Here is a 17,400-nt window from a genome sequence, read left to right as displayed (position 1 = left end):
CTTTACACCACTATTTATAAAATCCAAAATACTGTTGCCTTCTTTTTTGTGGCTGTGCCTATCTGCATTTTTAATACCTTATCATTTTGCTGATTTGCTACTTTAAATAGTTTTCCAGTTAGTTTCTACTACCACATTGTTCTTCCTCTCCAACTGGATCATTTCACTTGTTGATGGTGAACTGTACGTTCCAAACATCTTCTTGTTTCCCTGTTCTAAGGAAGGATCACTGGACCTGAAATGTCAACTCTGATGCCTCTTCACAGATGCTGCAAGATCTGTTGAGCAATTTTTGTTTTTGTTTGTTTCCTGACCTGCTTACATCATATTTGTTAAAGTTTGCGAAACAATATCATCCCCAACCCCATCCACGGAGATCGTATTAGCAGGTTTTCTATCAGACACTATGGTCTCAAAAACCAAATAATTTATATAGGTTATGGAGAGCAAGGTGGCTCAAATTATGTTTTAATCTTTGTCAAATCCAATCAACATTCAATTCCGTAACTGTGGGCGGCATGGTGGCACAGTGGTTAGCACTGCTGCCTCACAGCGCCAGAGACCCGGGTTCATTTCCCGCCTCAGGCGACTCTCTGTGTGGAGTTTGCACATTCTCCCCGTGTCTGCGTGGGTTTCCTCCAGGTGCTCCGGTTTCCTCCCACACTCCAAAGATGTGCAGGTCAGGTGAATTGGCCATGCTAAATTGCCCATAGTGTTAGGTAAGGGGTAGATGTAGGGGTATGGGTGGGTTGCGCTTCGGCGGGGCGGTGTGGACTTGTTGGGCCGAAGGGCCAGTTTCCACACTGTAAGTAATCTAATCTTTCACAAAAACAAAATACAGTACTACAAATGTTGGAAATCTGAAAGTGTTGGCACAAATCCCTATGCTTTGTAGGTCTGGCAGCACCTGTGGAGTGCAAGGAGAAGTGGCCAGAATTTTTAAATTATTATGAGGTCCAAATCAAAAGAATGCAGGCACACAATTTGGCACTGCTGTAATGATTTGCCTTACAGCAACACTGGTTTGCTGTAATGATTCTGCCTTTGGCACAAATTTTCAATGAGGGTGCTCAGGTCTGGATTTCTGGCAGGCAGTTAACCACGGAGAATTACAGGATCTATTAAGGCCTAGCTGTGCCCTACCTGGGATTCTCAGTGAGCCATGCCATTGGCCCATGTTGGCCTGGCTTTCTCCCTCTGTTTCTCCATCTACAAATCAGTAGACCCCATCTCAGCTGGTATAGATGCCTCCCGTTGATTCTCCAGCTTAGGGAGTATGCCTGTTGTCCCTGATTTAACAATAAGCCACTGCTTAACCTTGAATCAGCTAAAACATTGAAAATTACAGTGAAAATATCTAAAACAACCTTGAACTAGCCCCCTTATCCACTTTCCAAAGCTTGATAAAAAAAACTGTCAAATGTTTCTTATGATCCCTCAGAACTAGGAAGTGTTTTTAAGCAAGGGTGCAGAGGAGATTTACCAGGATGTTGCCTGGTATGGAGGGAAGGAAAGGATGAGGGACTTGAGGCTGTTTTTGTTAGAGAGAAGAAGGTTGAAGAGGTGACATAATAGAGACATACAAAATGACCAGAGGATTAGATAGGGTAGACAGTGAGAGCCTTTTTCCTTGGATGGTGAAGGCTATCACGAGGGGACATAACTTTAAACTGAGGAGTGATAGATACAGGATAGATGTCAGAGGTAGGTTCTTTACTCAGAGTGTAGCAAGGACGAGGAATGCCCTGCCTGCAACAGGAGTAGACTTGCCAACTTTAAGGGCATTTAAATGGTCATTGGATAAATATATAGATGACAATGGAATAGTGTAGGTTAGATGGGCTTTAGATTGGTTCCACAGATTGGCGCAATATCGAGGGCCTGTACTGTGCTGTATTGTTCTATGAATGCATCATTAGAACAGATGTGAAAAAGAGAGAAACTGAAAAATTTCCAGTCCTCACAGGAAGTAGGATGTGATAAAGTGTAATGGAAGCCAATTTATAATAAATATTTATTGATAATTTATCCCTGAAATAGGAACAGAGATATAAAAGAAACAGTTAAGAAAAAATAGGAAACAAAGCATGGAAGCAAAGTTCAAATTTTCCATTTTATCGTTAAGAAACAGTACCAATGCAGTCAACAACGTACAGGAAAAATGTGAGGGGCCCTGATTAGGAATGAGACAAGGATCAATCGTGAAAACAAAATGTAATCTAAGATCCATGTGTGTTAGCTATCGGATCACCTTATTGCTATAGCGAGTGGAATTGAAGAAGTTATTCAAATGAGAAAGAATTTAGCCAAGTGGAGGTCAATGGCGCATTGGTTGGTGGTGAGAGATGGAGGTGCAGAAAGAGGTACATCGATGGTGAGAAGGAGACAGTGCTAGGAATTTAAAAACTGTTGAGAAGCCTTTCACCCTACTGCAGACTTTCTCTTTCATCTTATCCCCACTCCATCCTTAAAAATGCTGAATTGTATTGCATTCCAATTTATCCAATTTTTGCTGAAAGGTCAACGACCTTAAATATTTAAAAATCACACAACACCAGGTTGTAGTCCAACAGGTTTAACTGGAAGCACACTAGCTTTCGGAGCGACGCTCCTTCTTCAGGTGATAGTGGAGGGCTCGATCCTAACACAGAATTTATAGCAAAATTTTACAGTGTGATGTAACTGAAATTATACATTGAAAAAGTGATCTCCAAATCATGACCTTAAATATAATTGTTTTCGGGCTGCCAGTCCCGCTGGGTGTGACCAGCGTCTTCTGTTTTTGTTTCAGATTTACATTTCACATGGTGTTGTGTTTTGACTATTTCCCAGGTCTCACAGGACGACCCAGACCTACCCCCCCCCCCCCCCCTTCCTTTGGCCCAGACTCTCAGCTGCTCCATTTTCTGCCTCTGACAGACATTAAAATTAACTCGGAACAGTTTCCTTTAAAATAAGCACAAACACGGCGGGATCAGAAAATCAGCCGATTACCAGAAGCGCGGCGGGGGGGAGCATAGCGCGAGTCCGCCGCTCACACCGGAAGTGGGGGCCCGGTTACCAGGGTGAAAGGTGAAGGGGCGGGGCCTGCCGCCGCCGCCGCCGAGAGGTCATGGATGTCGGCGCTGAAGGTAAAGCGGAGTCTTCCCTGTGAGCTGGAGCCCGGCTTTGGGCACAGCTGACACGCCTTTCACGGTGAATCAGGGCGGTTTCCCCCCACACCCCCCACTGTCGTTACACGGAAGTTAAGATCCCACAGCCGGTTATTTAAATGTTGACGCCGCCGGCACATGGCGGTGGTGGGTGTGTGTGGTGTTAAAGGAGTGGTCCTCATCAACCCTTCCTGGACTTTCCACATTCAACCCACAGCGTCCAGTGACTTCATCCCCCTCTTACCACCACCACCACCACCACCACCACGGGAGTGACCCCATTCTGCTGCCCCTGCCACCCCCGGGATGTCCTTATTCCCTCCAAAGGACTGTCCTCACTCCTCGTCCCACACCCCCCCTCCCACACACCCCCCCCCCCAGTCCTCGTCCCCCACACCCCCTCTTGCCTGCCAGTCCTCGTCCCCCACACCCCCCCTTGCCTGCCAGTCCTCGTCCCCAACCCCCCCCCCCCCAGTCCTCGTCCCCCACACCTCCTCTTGCCTGCCAGTCCTCGTCCCCAACCCCCCCCCCCCCAGTCCTCGTCCCCCACACCTCCTCTTGCCTGCCAGTCCTCGTCCCCCACACCCCCTCTTGCCTGCCAGTCCTCGTCCCCCACACCCCCTCTTGCCTGCCAGTCCTTGTCCCCAATACCCCCCCCAAGTCCTCATCCCCCACACCCCCCCCCAGCCTGCCAGTCCTCGTCCCCCACACACCCCCGCCTGCCAGTCCTTGTCCCCAACACCCCACCCCCCCAGTCCTCGTCCCCCACAACCCCCACCCCCCCCAGTCCTCGTCCCCCACACCCCCTCTTGTCTGCCAATCCTCGTCCCCCACACCCCCTCTTGCCTACCAGTCCTTGTCCCCAACACTCCCCCCCCCCCCCCCCAAGTCCTTGTCCCCCACACCCCCCCAGCCTGCCAATCCTTGTCCCCCACACCCCACCTTGCCTGCCAGTCCTCGTCCCCCACACACCCCCCCGCCTGCCAGTCCTCGTCCCCCACACCCGCCTGCCAGTCCTTGTCCCCAACACCCCCCCCCCCCCAGTCCTCGTCCCCCACACCCCCTCTTGCCTGCCAGTCCTCTTCCCCCACAACCCCCCTTGCCTGCCAGTCCTTGTCCCCAACACCCCCCCCCCCAAGTCCTCATCCCCCACACCCCCCCAGCCTGCAAGTCCTTGTCCCCGACACCCCACCTTGCCTGCCAGTCCTCGTCCCCCACACACCCCCACGTGCCAGTCCTTTTCCCCAACACCCCCCCCTCAGTCCTCGTCCCCCACACCCCCTCTTGCCTGCCAGTCCTCGTCCCCCACACCCCCTCTTGCCTGCCAGTCCTCGTCCCCCACACCCCCCCAGCCTGCCAGTCCTTGTCCCCGACACCCCACCTTGCCTGCCAGTCCTCGTCCCCCACACACCCCCACGTGCCAGTCCTTTTCCCCAACACCCCCCCCCAAGTCCTCATCCCCAACACCCCCCCCAGCCTGCCAGTCCTCGTCCCCCACACACCCCCGCCTGCCAGTCCTTGTCCCCAACACCCCACCCACCCAGTCCTCGTCCCCCACAACCCCCACCCCCCCCAGTCCTCGTCCCCCACACCCCCTCTTGCCTGCCAGTCCTCTTCCCCCACAACCCCCCTTGCCTGCCAGTCCTTGTCCCCAACACCCCCCCCCCCATGTCCTCATCCCCCACACCCCCCCAGCCTGCCAGTCCTTGTCCCCGACACCCCACCTTGCCTGCCAGTCCTCGTCCCCCACACACCCCCACGTGCCAGTCCTTTTCCCCAACACCCCCCCCCCAGTCCTCGTCCCCCACACCCCCTCTTGCCTGCCAGTCCTCGTCCCCCACACCCCCTCTTGCCTGCCAGTCCTCGTCCCCCACACCCCCCCAGCCTGCCAGTCCTTGTCCCCGACACCCCACCTTGCCTGCCAGTCCTCGTCCCCCACACACCCCCACGTGCCAGTCCTTTTCCCCAACACCCCCCCCCCCAAGTCCTCATCCCCCACACCCCCCCCCAGCCTGCCAGTCCTCGTCCCCCACACACCCCCGCCTGCCAGTCCTTGTCCCCAACACCCCACCCCCCCCCAAGTCCTTGTCCCCCACACCCCCCCAGCCTGCCAATCCTTATCCCCCACACCCCACCTTGCCTGCCAGTCCTCGTCCCCCACACCCCCCCCTTGCCTGCCAGTCCTCGTCCCCCACACCCCCCCTTGCCTGCCAGTCCTCGTCCCCCACACCCCCCCTTGCCTGCCAGTCCTCGTCCCCCACACCCCCCCCCCTTGCCTGCCAGTCCTCGTCCCCCACACCCCCCCTTGCCTGCCAGTCCTCCTCCCCCACACCCCCCCTTGCCTGCCAGTCCTCCTCCCCCACACCCCCCCTTGCCTGCCAGTCCTCCTCCCCCACACTCCCCCTTGTCTGCAAGTCCTCCTCCCCCACACCCCCCCTTGCCTGCCAGTCCTCCTCCCCCACACCCCCCCTTGCCTGCCAGTCCTCCTCCCCCACACCCCCCCTTGCCTGCCAGTCCTCCTCCCCCACACCCCCCCTTGCCTGCCAGTCCTCCTCCCCCACACCCCCCCTTGCCTGCCAGTCCTCCTCCCCCACACCCCCCCTTGCCTGCCAGTCCTCGTCCCCCACACCCCCCCTTGCCTGCCAGTCCTCGTCCCCCACACCCCCCCTTGCCTGCCAGTCCTCGTCCCCCACACCCCCCCTTGCCTGCCAGTCCTCGTCCCCCACACCCCCCCTTGCCTGCCAGTCCTCGTCCCCCACACCCCCCCTTGCCTGCCAGTCCTCGTCCCCCACACCCCCCCTTGCCTGCCAGTCCTCGTCCCCCACACCCCCCCTTGCCTGCCAGTCCTCGTCCCCCACACCCCCCCTTGCCTGCCAGTCCTCGTCCCCCACACCCCCCCTTGCCTGCCAGTCCTCGTCCCCCACACCCCCCCTTGCCTGCCAGTCCTTGTCCCCCACACACCCACCCCCTTGCCTGCCAGTCCTCGTCCCCCACACCCCCCCCACCTTGCCTGCCAGTCCTCGTCCCCCACACACCCCCCCCCCTTGCCTGCCAGTCCTCGTCCCCCACACCCCCCCCCTTGCCTGCCAGTCCTCGTCCCCCACACCCCCCCCCTTGCCTGCTAGTCCTCGTCCCCCACACCCCCCCCCCCCCTTGCCTGCCAGTCCTCGTTCCCCACATCCCCCCCTTGCCTGCCAGTCCTCGTTCCCCACATCCCCCCCCTTGCCTGCCAGTCCTCGTTCCCCACATCCCCCCCTTGCCTGCCAGTCCTCGTTCCCCACAATCCCCCGCCTGCCAGTCCTCGTCCCCCACACCCCCCCCCGCCTGCCAGTCCTCATCCCCCACCCTCTGCCAGTCCTTGTCTCTTTCTCTTTCCCAACCCCCCCTTTCCAGCCCCTATCCCAACCAGGGTCTGAATACAATTCTCTCAATATTGATGCAGTTCGATCATGTATGTTCCAGGTTGTGGTTTACTTATGAATAAGAAAGAACTTCTTTGATAATTTTTAGAGAACGTATGATGTCCCAATATGCTTTATAACCAACGGAGAGTCTTGAAGTCTTTTTACTGATAAGAAGTAGATGTTACAGCCTCATGTTGTGGCCAATTCTGAATATCCTCCCTTGCTTTTGGAAGGATATGGAAGCATTAGGAATGAAAATTCACTTACCTGACACTTTGCTGAAACTGGGAGTAGCTTCTTTTGAGATGTTTAAGAGGTGTTCCAAGTGGAATCTGAGGAAAGTAGATAAGACAACTACCCATTTTTAGAATGCCAATAACTAAAGGATGTTGGTTTAAAATGATTGGCAAAAGAACCTGAGGCAAAATGAAGAACATATTTGTACTGTTGCTAAGATTTCCACTGGCCAGCCATTACGCCAGTGTTGATGGGTGTTGTCCATGGAGACCCTCCAGATTTCCTATCACAGACTTTGAATTGCCCAGGAAATTGAACTTTCTGCTGGGCACTTACTCTATAAGTCTTCATTTCAATAGGAGACCTATTGGTTCCAATGAAATTAAGTAAAATAGTTACTCAGGAAACATTAGAGCATTAAATAAGTGACTGCTGAGAAACTATTTCATCTGAACCCATATCTACATCAACCACCCTCAATTACACTCACCCAGACCCCTTTCACCCCCAGATTCTAGAACCTCCCCCTCATCCTATGACCCAGTACCCTTTCCTCCCCATTTGGACTCGACCTGACCCAATACAATGCCCCACCAGGATAGCCCCCCTCTGCCTGACCTAACCTAACTCTCCTCACCCCTGCTGTTGGACCTTACTTGACATGGCAGTAGCACCAGATCTGTGGACCCAGCCTGAAACTCTCTGCAGACCAGGCCTGACACTAAACCCCACCCCACTGGATGAACGTCTACAATCCACCTGACTTAACCTAAACATTGCATCACTTACCTTGCACCCTAACGAAATGGCATCTTACCTGGCACCTTAGTCCCTCCCCCCACCATGCCCTAACTGGAGAATGTTGATGAAGTTGGTTCAGTGTGGTTGCCAAAAGGGAGTGGTTAATTATCTGAAAGCAAAATGTGGGGAAATGGGACTGTCTGAGCTGCTTTTGCAGTGAACCAGCAGAGAGGCGATGGGCCAAAAGGCCTCCTTCTGTGCTGTAGCTTTTTCTATGATTCTATGTTGTAATATTTATCACTTAAAATGATAAATACATCACTATTTTTGGTTCTACCTCAAGTTAAAGGAATGCTGTTCCTCATTTATCTAACATTAACTTGTTGAAATTCTAGGTTTTTCCAAGTTTCTTCCTTTTAGTGGGAAATGTAATACCTTATGTTGGTTGCTGTTCTATGAACCATCCGATCTCGAGTACCTGGCTACTAATATCATGCAATTTTTTTTCCTCTCTTTGACACACATCAGCATAGAATGCTGACTTCTTCGAGAACATCAACTCACATGTACTTCCTAGTCAAAGTAATTAGATAACATTTGAGAGGAAGAACTTTGTATGGTCTACACCCTCTTCCCAAACCTCCAATCACTCCCTACTTTTCTGTACTCCCACCAACCCCTAACCAAGGTCCACTAAAATCAGTTTAAAAATTTCCTATTGCTACGCTGGCTGAGATCAGCTAAGAGAAGACTAATGATTGAACTTCAATTTTGCTGAGTACCCTCATGGCTTATTGAGACAATGATTAAGTTATATCTCCATTTTATAATAAAGGATAAGTGTGTACATGACTTGCTTAGTTCTTGCAGCGACTCACCATAAACACAATAGCTGGGGAAGAATGTGGTTTGTTTCTACCAGATGCCACCCCAGTGGTCAGGAAATCATACCTTAAGAAATAGGTTAATGTGAACAGTGTTCTGCCATCGCATAACCCTTCCTCAGCTTGATCTGAGCAATGTCATGCATTTTACAGTCTTAAATAACACATTTTAAGATTGCAACATAATAAACAATGCATATTAAATCGGAATGGGAAGCAAATCCTAAAATGATTAAATTTGTTTCTAAACATTTCATAGTTTTTGACTATTATATCCAACTTATACATGATACTGATAGACTTCATTTTAGTCTGTTATGACCAGATTGGGAAGAGTGTGCTGCTAATAGTGCCCCACTATTCCACAGGCCATCACAAAATGTATAAAATCCCAATTCAACTACCAAAATAACCAATTTGCCTGACTGACTGTTATTCAGGTAATTGCAATTTCCAAAGGGTTTTATCATTAACAGATATCTATTTATTGTAGCACACTTTAATAAAAGGCAGAGAGAAGAAAGATTTCTAATTACTTCTATGCAAGAAACTATACTGCTTCAGACCCAATAATCACTCATAATATAATCACTCATGATTAATACATTCGAAAGACAGGTGGTTTGATGCACATTATGGATGGAAAACAAATATAGACCGAGAAAACAAAATTATGAAGATCAGATGTCTGGTACAATTACAACATTTAAGAAACATTTGGATCGGTATATGAATAGGACGGGTTTGGAGGGATATGGGCCGGGTGCTGGCAGGTAGGACTAGATTGGGTTGGGATATCTGGTTGGCATGGACGGGTTGGACCGAAGGGTCTGTTTCCATGCTATACATCTCTATGATTATGTCCAGATTTTAAAGATGTGTTAAATTGTCTTAGAGATTCTGAATTTTTAGCATTGGTACACCGCTGTCTGTAATGCTGTGTCATATTCTTCACTTCAATAGCTGATCCAGCAGACCTTGATCTTTTCTTGTGCAAACTCTTGTAAGCTTTCTTGGTTTTTCTGACTTATTTCCCCACACAGAGAGAGAGAGAGAGAGCACGAGAGAGATGGTTATGTTTGGTTCACAGGCTCTGGAAGTTTTCCTGCTGCCCTTGCTCCTGCAGCTCTGTAACAAACTGTACCTCAATCAGAGGGCTGCCTATCCCGTAGAATTTTTCCAACTCAAAAGATTTGGCTCCTGCGCAGTTTCAGATTTTTTTCCCCCATTGCTTAAAAATGCAATATTGTATTACACAGTTCAAAAATATATAGTACTTGATTTTCAAGTAACAATCCTTTCCTGGTCATAGAGATGTACAGCATGGAAACAGACCCTTTGGTCCAACCTGTCCGTGCCAACCAGATATCCTAACCCAATGTAGTCCCACCTGCCAGCACGTGGTGCAGAGCCCTCTAAACCCTTCCTATTCATATACCCATCCAGATGCCTTTTAAATGTTGCAATTGTACTAGCCTCCACCATTTCCTCTGGCAGCTCATTCCATACACGTACCACCCTCTGAGTGAAAAGGTTGCCTCTTAGGTCTCTTTTATATCTTTCCCCTCTCACCCTAAAACTATGCCCTCTAGTTCTGGACTCCCCCACCTCAGGGAAAAGACTTTGTCTACTTATCCTATCTATGCCCCTCATGATTTTATAAACCTCGATAAGGTTTATATACCTCAGCCTCTGATGCTCCAGGGAAAACAGCCCCAGTCTATTCAACCTCTTCCTTTAGTTCAAATCCTTCAATCCCGGCAACATCCTTGTATTTCAATTATATAGCATTCCAACTTCTGCTTCTGCTTGTTACAAAAAAAAAGTAGTCTCTTACTCTGTGCTGCAAATTGGATTACAGTACTGTAAATTAGTAAAAAAAAAACTTGTGTAGATGATTGTTAGTCCATCAAAACAGATGTGTTCAGAATGTATATGTTTGGAAGTGACAGCAAAAGTTAATAAATGTTAAATCGGTTGTGTCCAGGGAAATGGGATTAGAAAGTGCTCCTGGGTTGGCAGGGACAAGGTGAAACTGATGGCACCCTTCTGTGCTGTAGCATTTCAATGGTTCTGAGGTTCTAAATACACATGATGTGGTGATGTGTATTGAGCCATAATTTAATTTAGTCAGTTTTTTAACATGACTATATTTTATAAATAGTTACGTTGCAGCTGACATTAGTATGCTGTATTCCAGAAAACTACTTTTGTAGAGGTTGTTGCGTTCTACGCTTTGAGCTGGTACAAAGTGAAAATTTCACAGAGATGCAAATAGTGTTTCACACAATTACATTTTGTAATAAAACGTTGAGAGAAAATATGATTAGGGAAAGGGGGAGAATTAACAAAAGCATCAATCATAGCGAGCAAATGAAGTGTGAATTACCAACCACTATGTACAGGGATGAGAGTGTGTTGCTGGAAAAGCGCAGCAACGTTTCGGGCAGAAGTCCTTCATCAGGAATGCTCATTCCTAATGAAGGGCTTATGCCTGAAACGTCGTTTCTCCTGCTCCTTAGATGCTGCCTGACCTGCTGCGCTTTTCCAGCAACACATTCTCGACTCTGATCTCCAGCATCTGCAGTCCTCACTTTCTCCACTGTGTGAGAAGTTGCTGCAAGGCTCCCTTTTAAAAGTTTTTTTTTTCACTTCAATTTTTTTCATGTCCCATCCTCATTTTAACATTCCTTACTTCCTGATCATTTATTGTGCCATTGTGCCCCATGTGTTATCTCCATCAGTAAGGTACCCTGATTTTGCCACTGAATTTGGTTCCATTGTATGTGCATCCTGCAGTCAATAATCATCAATTTTTTTTTTTAAACCGTTCCCTGCTCAAGTAATAGACTTTGTTTTTAGTCTTTGATTTGTAAATTTGTGTTCTGTTTTACCTGCACTGGTAAATGAACTGCTGTGGACCTTTGTTTCTTTAAAGTAATTTTCTGTTGTACTGTACAGTACTGTACATCTGCAGATATAATAGTTGAGGAATATGTACTTGTACTGTAAGTTACTTTAAAGACTTGTCTGCAAGCAAGTAGCCTGCTTCTTTCCCTGAAGCTTTGCAGGTGAATTTAGCTTGGAATGATTAGTGCTGTATATGTGTAGCCTTTTATGTTTAAGCATTTATTATACTTGTAGATTGGCTTTTCCAAGCAAAAAATGTCCTCAGAAATATAACATGGCTTTAACATAGATTCTTATGGGAAACCATGTTTGGCTTCATCATTTTATTTTAAATCAAGATTTTCAATAACCAGCATTGTGGTTTTAAGAGAAGACATCCTATAATTGAAATACAGAATAGTTACAGCATAGAAGTTGATTGTTTGGTCCACCGTGTGTGTATTAGCTCTTCAGAATAGCAATTTACCTAGTGCTTCTCCATCTCCCTGTCACCTTGCACATTCTTCCTTTGCAGATAGCAATTAAATTCCTCCTTGAATGCCTTGAATAATCCTGCCTCCATTACAAAGTCAAGTATTTGCTGAATAAAAAAAACCTCCCTATGTTGCCATTTCTTTGTTCTTAGTTATCTTAAATCTATGCCTTCCCATTCTCAAATTTTTTTTCCCAACAGTAGGAAGAATTTTTGCCTACCTATCTACTCTATGCTGACCCTTCATGAATTTGAATACTTTTGTCAAATTTCTCCATTAATAACTCATCTCAAATTTCATTAAATAAAATAAAAGGCCATCTGTGGGTTAGCCTGACACAAGTGCAAAAAAAAACTGAAAGATGAGAGGACATGAAAAAGGCCCAAATAGTAACAAAGTGAGAAAAAAAAGATAAGGGAAGAAGAAAGGAAACCAACTGAAAGTACAGCAGATTGTTTTTGTTCTTGAGAAATGGGCAGTATTGGCAATGACTCATTTATAGCCAATTTCAAATCCACCCGAGGTGCTGCTTGATTTCCTAGAATAGCTGCTGATCTTTAATTAGAGCTCCGAAAGTAACAATAAGGAGAAAAGGGCAAAACTTTGACCAAGCAGTAATGAAAGCATACAAGTCAGGATAGATTGTGCATTAAAAGATTGTAGTGTTTTGCTGATATTGATACTATTGCCCTTCTCCATGTTTGAGGTGTGGGATTGAGCTGTCATCAAACTCTTACTTGGTGAATAAGACACAGTGGAGGTACTGGATATTGAGTTGATTGTTACAGGTACTGGTCAATAATAATAAAAACTGTAAGCACTCAGTAGCACTGACAGCACTTGTGGTGAGAGAGACCAAGTTAATATTTCAGGTCTGTGACTTCATCAGAAATGTACCTCAGTTTCTTTCTCCACAGATGCTGTTTTCTGTTCCAGATTTTCGGCATTCGATTTTGCTGTTATGTTGTGCCAGTAATACTGAAAATAAAGTTGATTTTATGCTGAGGTTTAGAGTTCTAATTGCCACTGCAACTAAAGTACACTGTGTTGTTGTTCTCCTCACAGTCTGTGACAAGTTTGACCATGCCATCTTTCCAGCTGTGCTCAAGAGGTTGAGATTGTGATCGCTTGGTACCATTTTGACTTATTTAATCACAGCTAGAGTGTCTGTTTTGATTGTTTCTCTTCTTAGCTGTGCACGTTGCCAAAGATCCTATCCTCGATCACCTCTCATTTCTCATGTAGGTACTGACTTTGGCGATGCCATCCAAAACACAGTCTGTTTCCATGTGAACGTTGATGATACTCAGCTCCACATCACCACTATCTTTCTCAGTTCTACTGCTGTCTCTGAATTAGCAGATTGCTAGTCTGACCAAATGAACAGGAATTTCATCTAACTAAATATTTGGAAGATCAAAGCTGTCTGAGGCTGAACCAGACTGTTTTCGGCTATGTAATCACGTGACCACAAAATGGCTATTTTTACCTCTGTAACATTGCTTAATTCTGCAACTCACATTTCTCCTATGCTGCAGAAACCCTTGTCCATGTCTTTGTAATAGTTGCATTGAAAGGTAACATTGCATTTCTGTGTGAACTTCCACATTCTACCCCCTGAAAACATGAAATTTCCCTGATGTCCTTACTCTCACCAAGTCCTGTTCATTTTCATCATCCTCATGGCCTGAATTAGCTTCCATTAAGCAACATCTCACTTTTAAAATTCTCATTCTTGATTTCAAATCCATCCATGGCTTAACTCTCCTAACTTTAATTTCCTCAGGTCCAAAACCATTTGAGATATCTACACTTCCTGGAATCTGGTCATTCGAGCATCCCCAATTTTAAATGCTGTATCAATGGTGTGTGTACCTTAAGTTGCCTCAACCCTAAGCTCTTGAATTCCCTCCCTAAACCGTTGCACCTCGCGACCTACGTTTTCTCCTTGTAGATTCTTTGGTATTGATTTGATTGTTCTATTTAGGTTTTGATCCATTGTGACTTCCACGGTTGGAAAATAGTGGTGTTGTAAATTCAATCTGAAATGTAAATAGCAAACACAGCGGTTTAGTCATCCAACGATGCAATTAATACGCTAAGTGATCTCAAACTCCTACGTTTTTATTTGTGCCTAACTTTTCTCCTGAATAATGTGACATATTACTTTTGCGTAAAGGGACAATGTTATAATTCATTCCACATTGCGTGCCATAGCATTAATATCTATGAATTTTGTAAATAGTATCACTTAAGATATCTAGACGTGTTAAATTAGCTTGTTTAAATGCTGTATTCAGGATATTTGATTTATTTAGAATGAACAGTGGTGGTTTGGGTTTGACAACCCTCGCCCACACCCTTTTTTGATATACAGAATGCTACATCCTATATTTAAATGACAGAAAATAAGTCATTCGACTTAATTTACACTTCAAAGTTCACTTTTGGATCTTGCATCTTAAGCCTTTATTATGTTCCATCATTTTGTTCACTTCCAATATTATAATTCTAGTATTAGCACTATGTGGCATAATATGCCATTATAATAAAATATGGCATAATAAAGCTTATATATAGTATAGATATAGAAAGAATATCCTTAATTTTCCTATCCCCAAAGCTAATCTTGAAATATCCACAATTTCTCTCACCTATTTAAATGTTTATAATGTTAAAAATTATAATTTTTATAATATCATTTTTAATAATTGGGTAAAATCCACACCAATGTCACCAGCTGTGATTTGGTGTGGCTAAACCATCTGGCGTGTCTTGGTTAGATTCATATCCATCATACTCCACCTTTTATTGGTATTAATCTAATCAGCTGATACTGTGGGAAAGGATGCATGCACAAAATCTTCTGTGGAATTTAGGATCAATCTTGATTAGTTCTTGAAGGGTGTAGCTGTTGACATAATAATTTCACCTGACTAATAATCCAGAGGCCCTGGTTAATACTTTGGTGACATCAGTTCAAATTCTACTACAATTGGTGGAATTTAAATTAATTTAATATATTTGGAATTGAAAGCTAGCCTCTAATTGTGACCAGGAATTAGTTTGAATGTGATTAGGAAAAAAATCCATCTGGTTCACCCATCTCCACCATCCTAATTTGGCCTGGCTTACGTGAGAGTCCAGACCCACAATGATGTGATTGATTCTTAGCTGTGCTCTGAAATGTCTTAGCAAGCCATTCAGTTTAAGGGCAATCAATGCTGTCTTTGTCAGTAATGCGGTAAAAACAATGACTGCAGATGCTGAAAACCAGAGTCTAGATTAGATTGGTGCTGGAAAAGCACAGCAGTTCAGCCAGCATCCGAGGAGCAGTAAAATCGATGTTTCGCGCTAAAGCCCTGTATTCCTCATGAAGGGCTTTTGCCCAAAACGTCGATTTTACTGCTCAGTTGCTGCCTGAACTGCTGTGCTTTTCCAGCACCACTCTAATCTACTCTTTGTCAGTAATGCCTTTATTATGTGAAAGAATAAAGAGAAATAAAATCTACTTAATATCTAAGATATATGATGATCCCTTGTGATACATTAGGCTCAACTTAATAATTACATGTTTCTGTTGCTAACACATTCTGGTGTACACCTCAGAAAACGGAATCACTGCAACTCTGGTCAATTGACATTGGCGAAGTGTTGGTTAGCTTCTCTCCGGAACAGTCCTTTCTATCCTGACAGGCAAAGCCTATCTTAGAATTTTAGATAACTCTTTCAGGTACTAACTGTCTTTTAAATCACTGACAGTTTTAGAACCTGAAGAATATGTTTGCAATTCAGCTGATAACTTTGAGCGAATCATTCCATTTGATGCAAAGGAATTGATGAATTTGACTATATGCTAGTGAAGAGTCTGAAACCTCTAGAACATGCATTTTCTTAAGGACCCACCACCTTTTTGCTGTCAGTAAATTCAATTTAGGAATTTAGTCAACTCAGATTTTCTTAAGCAAAAAATAATACTTTATCATCATTTAATACTTTCTTTTGAGAATGTTATAGTTGGAAGCAATTTACAAGTAGTAAACTTGAAAGTTTAACGTAAGTACATCTTATTGTACTGCTGTAATAAGAAACTATTTTTTGGATAGACTTCTATTTTCTTTCTCTTCAGTTATTAACATGTTTTAAAGCAGGTGTCCTACTAGAAATTTTCATTATAAATATATTATGTGTAGGGATACATTTGAATAAATTTTAGTATTTTTCATTTCAGTAGGTTATGCAAGATACATATTCGATACAGAGCACAAATCAGTTGTTCGGTCTTATCTTTGCACCTGTTCCCCAGGGAAGTAGTGTTCTGAGAAGATTCATAGAAAGCTGTGTGTGTGACTAACAAAGAGTGAAAGGATGAATATGCTTCATGATAAGACTTGGTGCTTGCTAGGTTAGTGACAGTTTGACGTGATCACTAATGTCAAGAAAGCCACAGGAAGCTCTGTCTATATTTAAACTGTTTTATTTTTGGTGAAGTCTTAAAATCTGTGGTAAAGTTACTAACCTATTGTGTTCCCAAGTTGATGCTTTGAAAGTACCATTTAGTACATTGCTGATACTCACTTTAGTAGGTTACTCCAGCCTCTGATACTGACCATTTCTGTGTTTGGGAATCCTTCATAAGCCAGCCAGGATTGCCCTGGAATATCAAACTAACACTGTAATGACTTGGTATTCCTTTTTGGCCAGAAGACATGTCTCCTTATTTCCTGACCTAACATTTGGACTGCAAAAACATATTTTTGCAAAGTTTATATTTTTTGAAATTGCATAACTTCCCATAACTACACTAGAACCAGAAAAAAAACTAGTTTCTGTATTTTATATATTGAAATTAAAGATTCTGTGAGAAACTCTCCATATCCCACCCCTCCAAATACTTGGACTTATACAAGTGATATTGTGAATGGTAACATTGAACTCTGTAAATTTGGTGTCATTGCAACCTCATGATGTCATATGAGTTGATATTCAATATTACATGTACTACGTTAAGTGCTTTTCTTCTACCTTAAGCCGCCATTAAATTGCTTTTGTTTTACCCTGAAAAATATGTAGTTCTGCAGTAATTAGCACAAAATAAATAAAATGATTTCATTGCTCATTTACCATATTACAGTCTGTGAAATTGTGCTGTCTGTAAATTGACTGCAATGTAAAGATGGTGGCTAGACTTCAAAAAGCATTTTTACATTGACGTACTATCCTCAGACAAACATTATTTAAGTGCAAGTTCATTCTTTGCATTATATGTTATGCCTTTGTATTCGGCAAAACCTATTGAAGGCCAGAATGTTTTGTGAAGCAAAGCTCCTTTTTGTTTTTTGCATTTAATTGTGGTTTGGTAAATATAATAACGCATGTTAATTTTGTAAGTTGTCTTCATTTCCTTGGACAATTTTTTAAAATCTCCTTAACTACTAATTTATTCCATTTGTGAGGAAATGAGTTTTTTTTCTTCTCTTTGGCAGTCTTTCTGGATTGATGATGACTTGCTTCACTCTGGTTGGTACGATTGGTAATGAGTTCAATGCATGATCTGCACACTGCCTGAGATGGGACAGATGGATGAGTTATTTGGAGT

At 44.8% G+C, this 17,400-nt stretch overlaps 1 protein-coding gene across 1 annotated transcript in view; it reads left to right on the top strand.

Moving 5' to 3' along the window:
* The first annotated feature begins 3,041 nt into the window (after positions 1 to 3,041).
* The window catches only part of cmc1 (C-x(9)-C motif containing 1), an 88,332-nt gene continuing 73,973 nt past the window's right edge, over positions 3,042 to 17,400 (top strand). The window contains exon 1 of the mRNA XM_072575207.1: positions 3,042 to 3,131. Within this exon, the coding sequence (XP_072431308.1) occupies positions 3,113 to 3,131 (19 nt within the window). The 5' untranslated portion in view covers positions 3,042 to 3,112. The remainder of the gene's footprint in view (positions 3,132 to 17,400) is intronic.

The sequence above is a fragment of the Chiloscyllium punctatum genome, chromosome 8 (assembly GCF_047496795.1).
Source record: "Chiloscyllium punctatum isolate Juve2018m chromosome 8, sChiPun1.3, whole genome shotgun sequence".
Classification (NCBI taxonomy): domain Eukaryota; kingdom Metazoa; phylum Chordata; class Chondrichthyes; order Orectolobiformes; family Hemiscylliidae; genus Chiloscyllium; species Chiloscyllium punctatum.
Note: the sequence above shows the minus strand (reverse complement) of the source record. Positions and strands in the feature narration are given on the sequence as shown.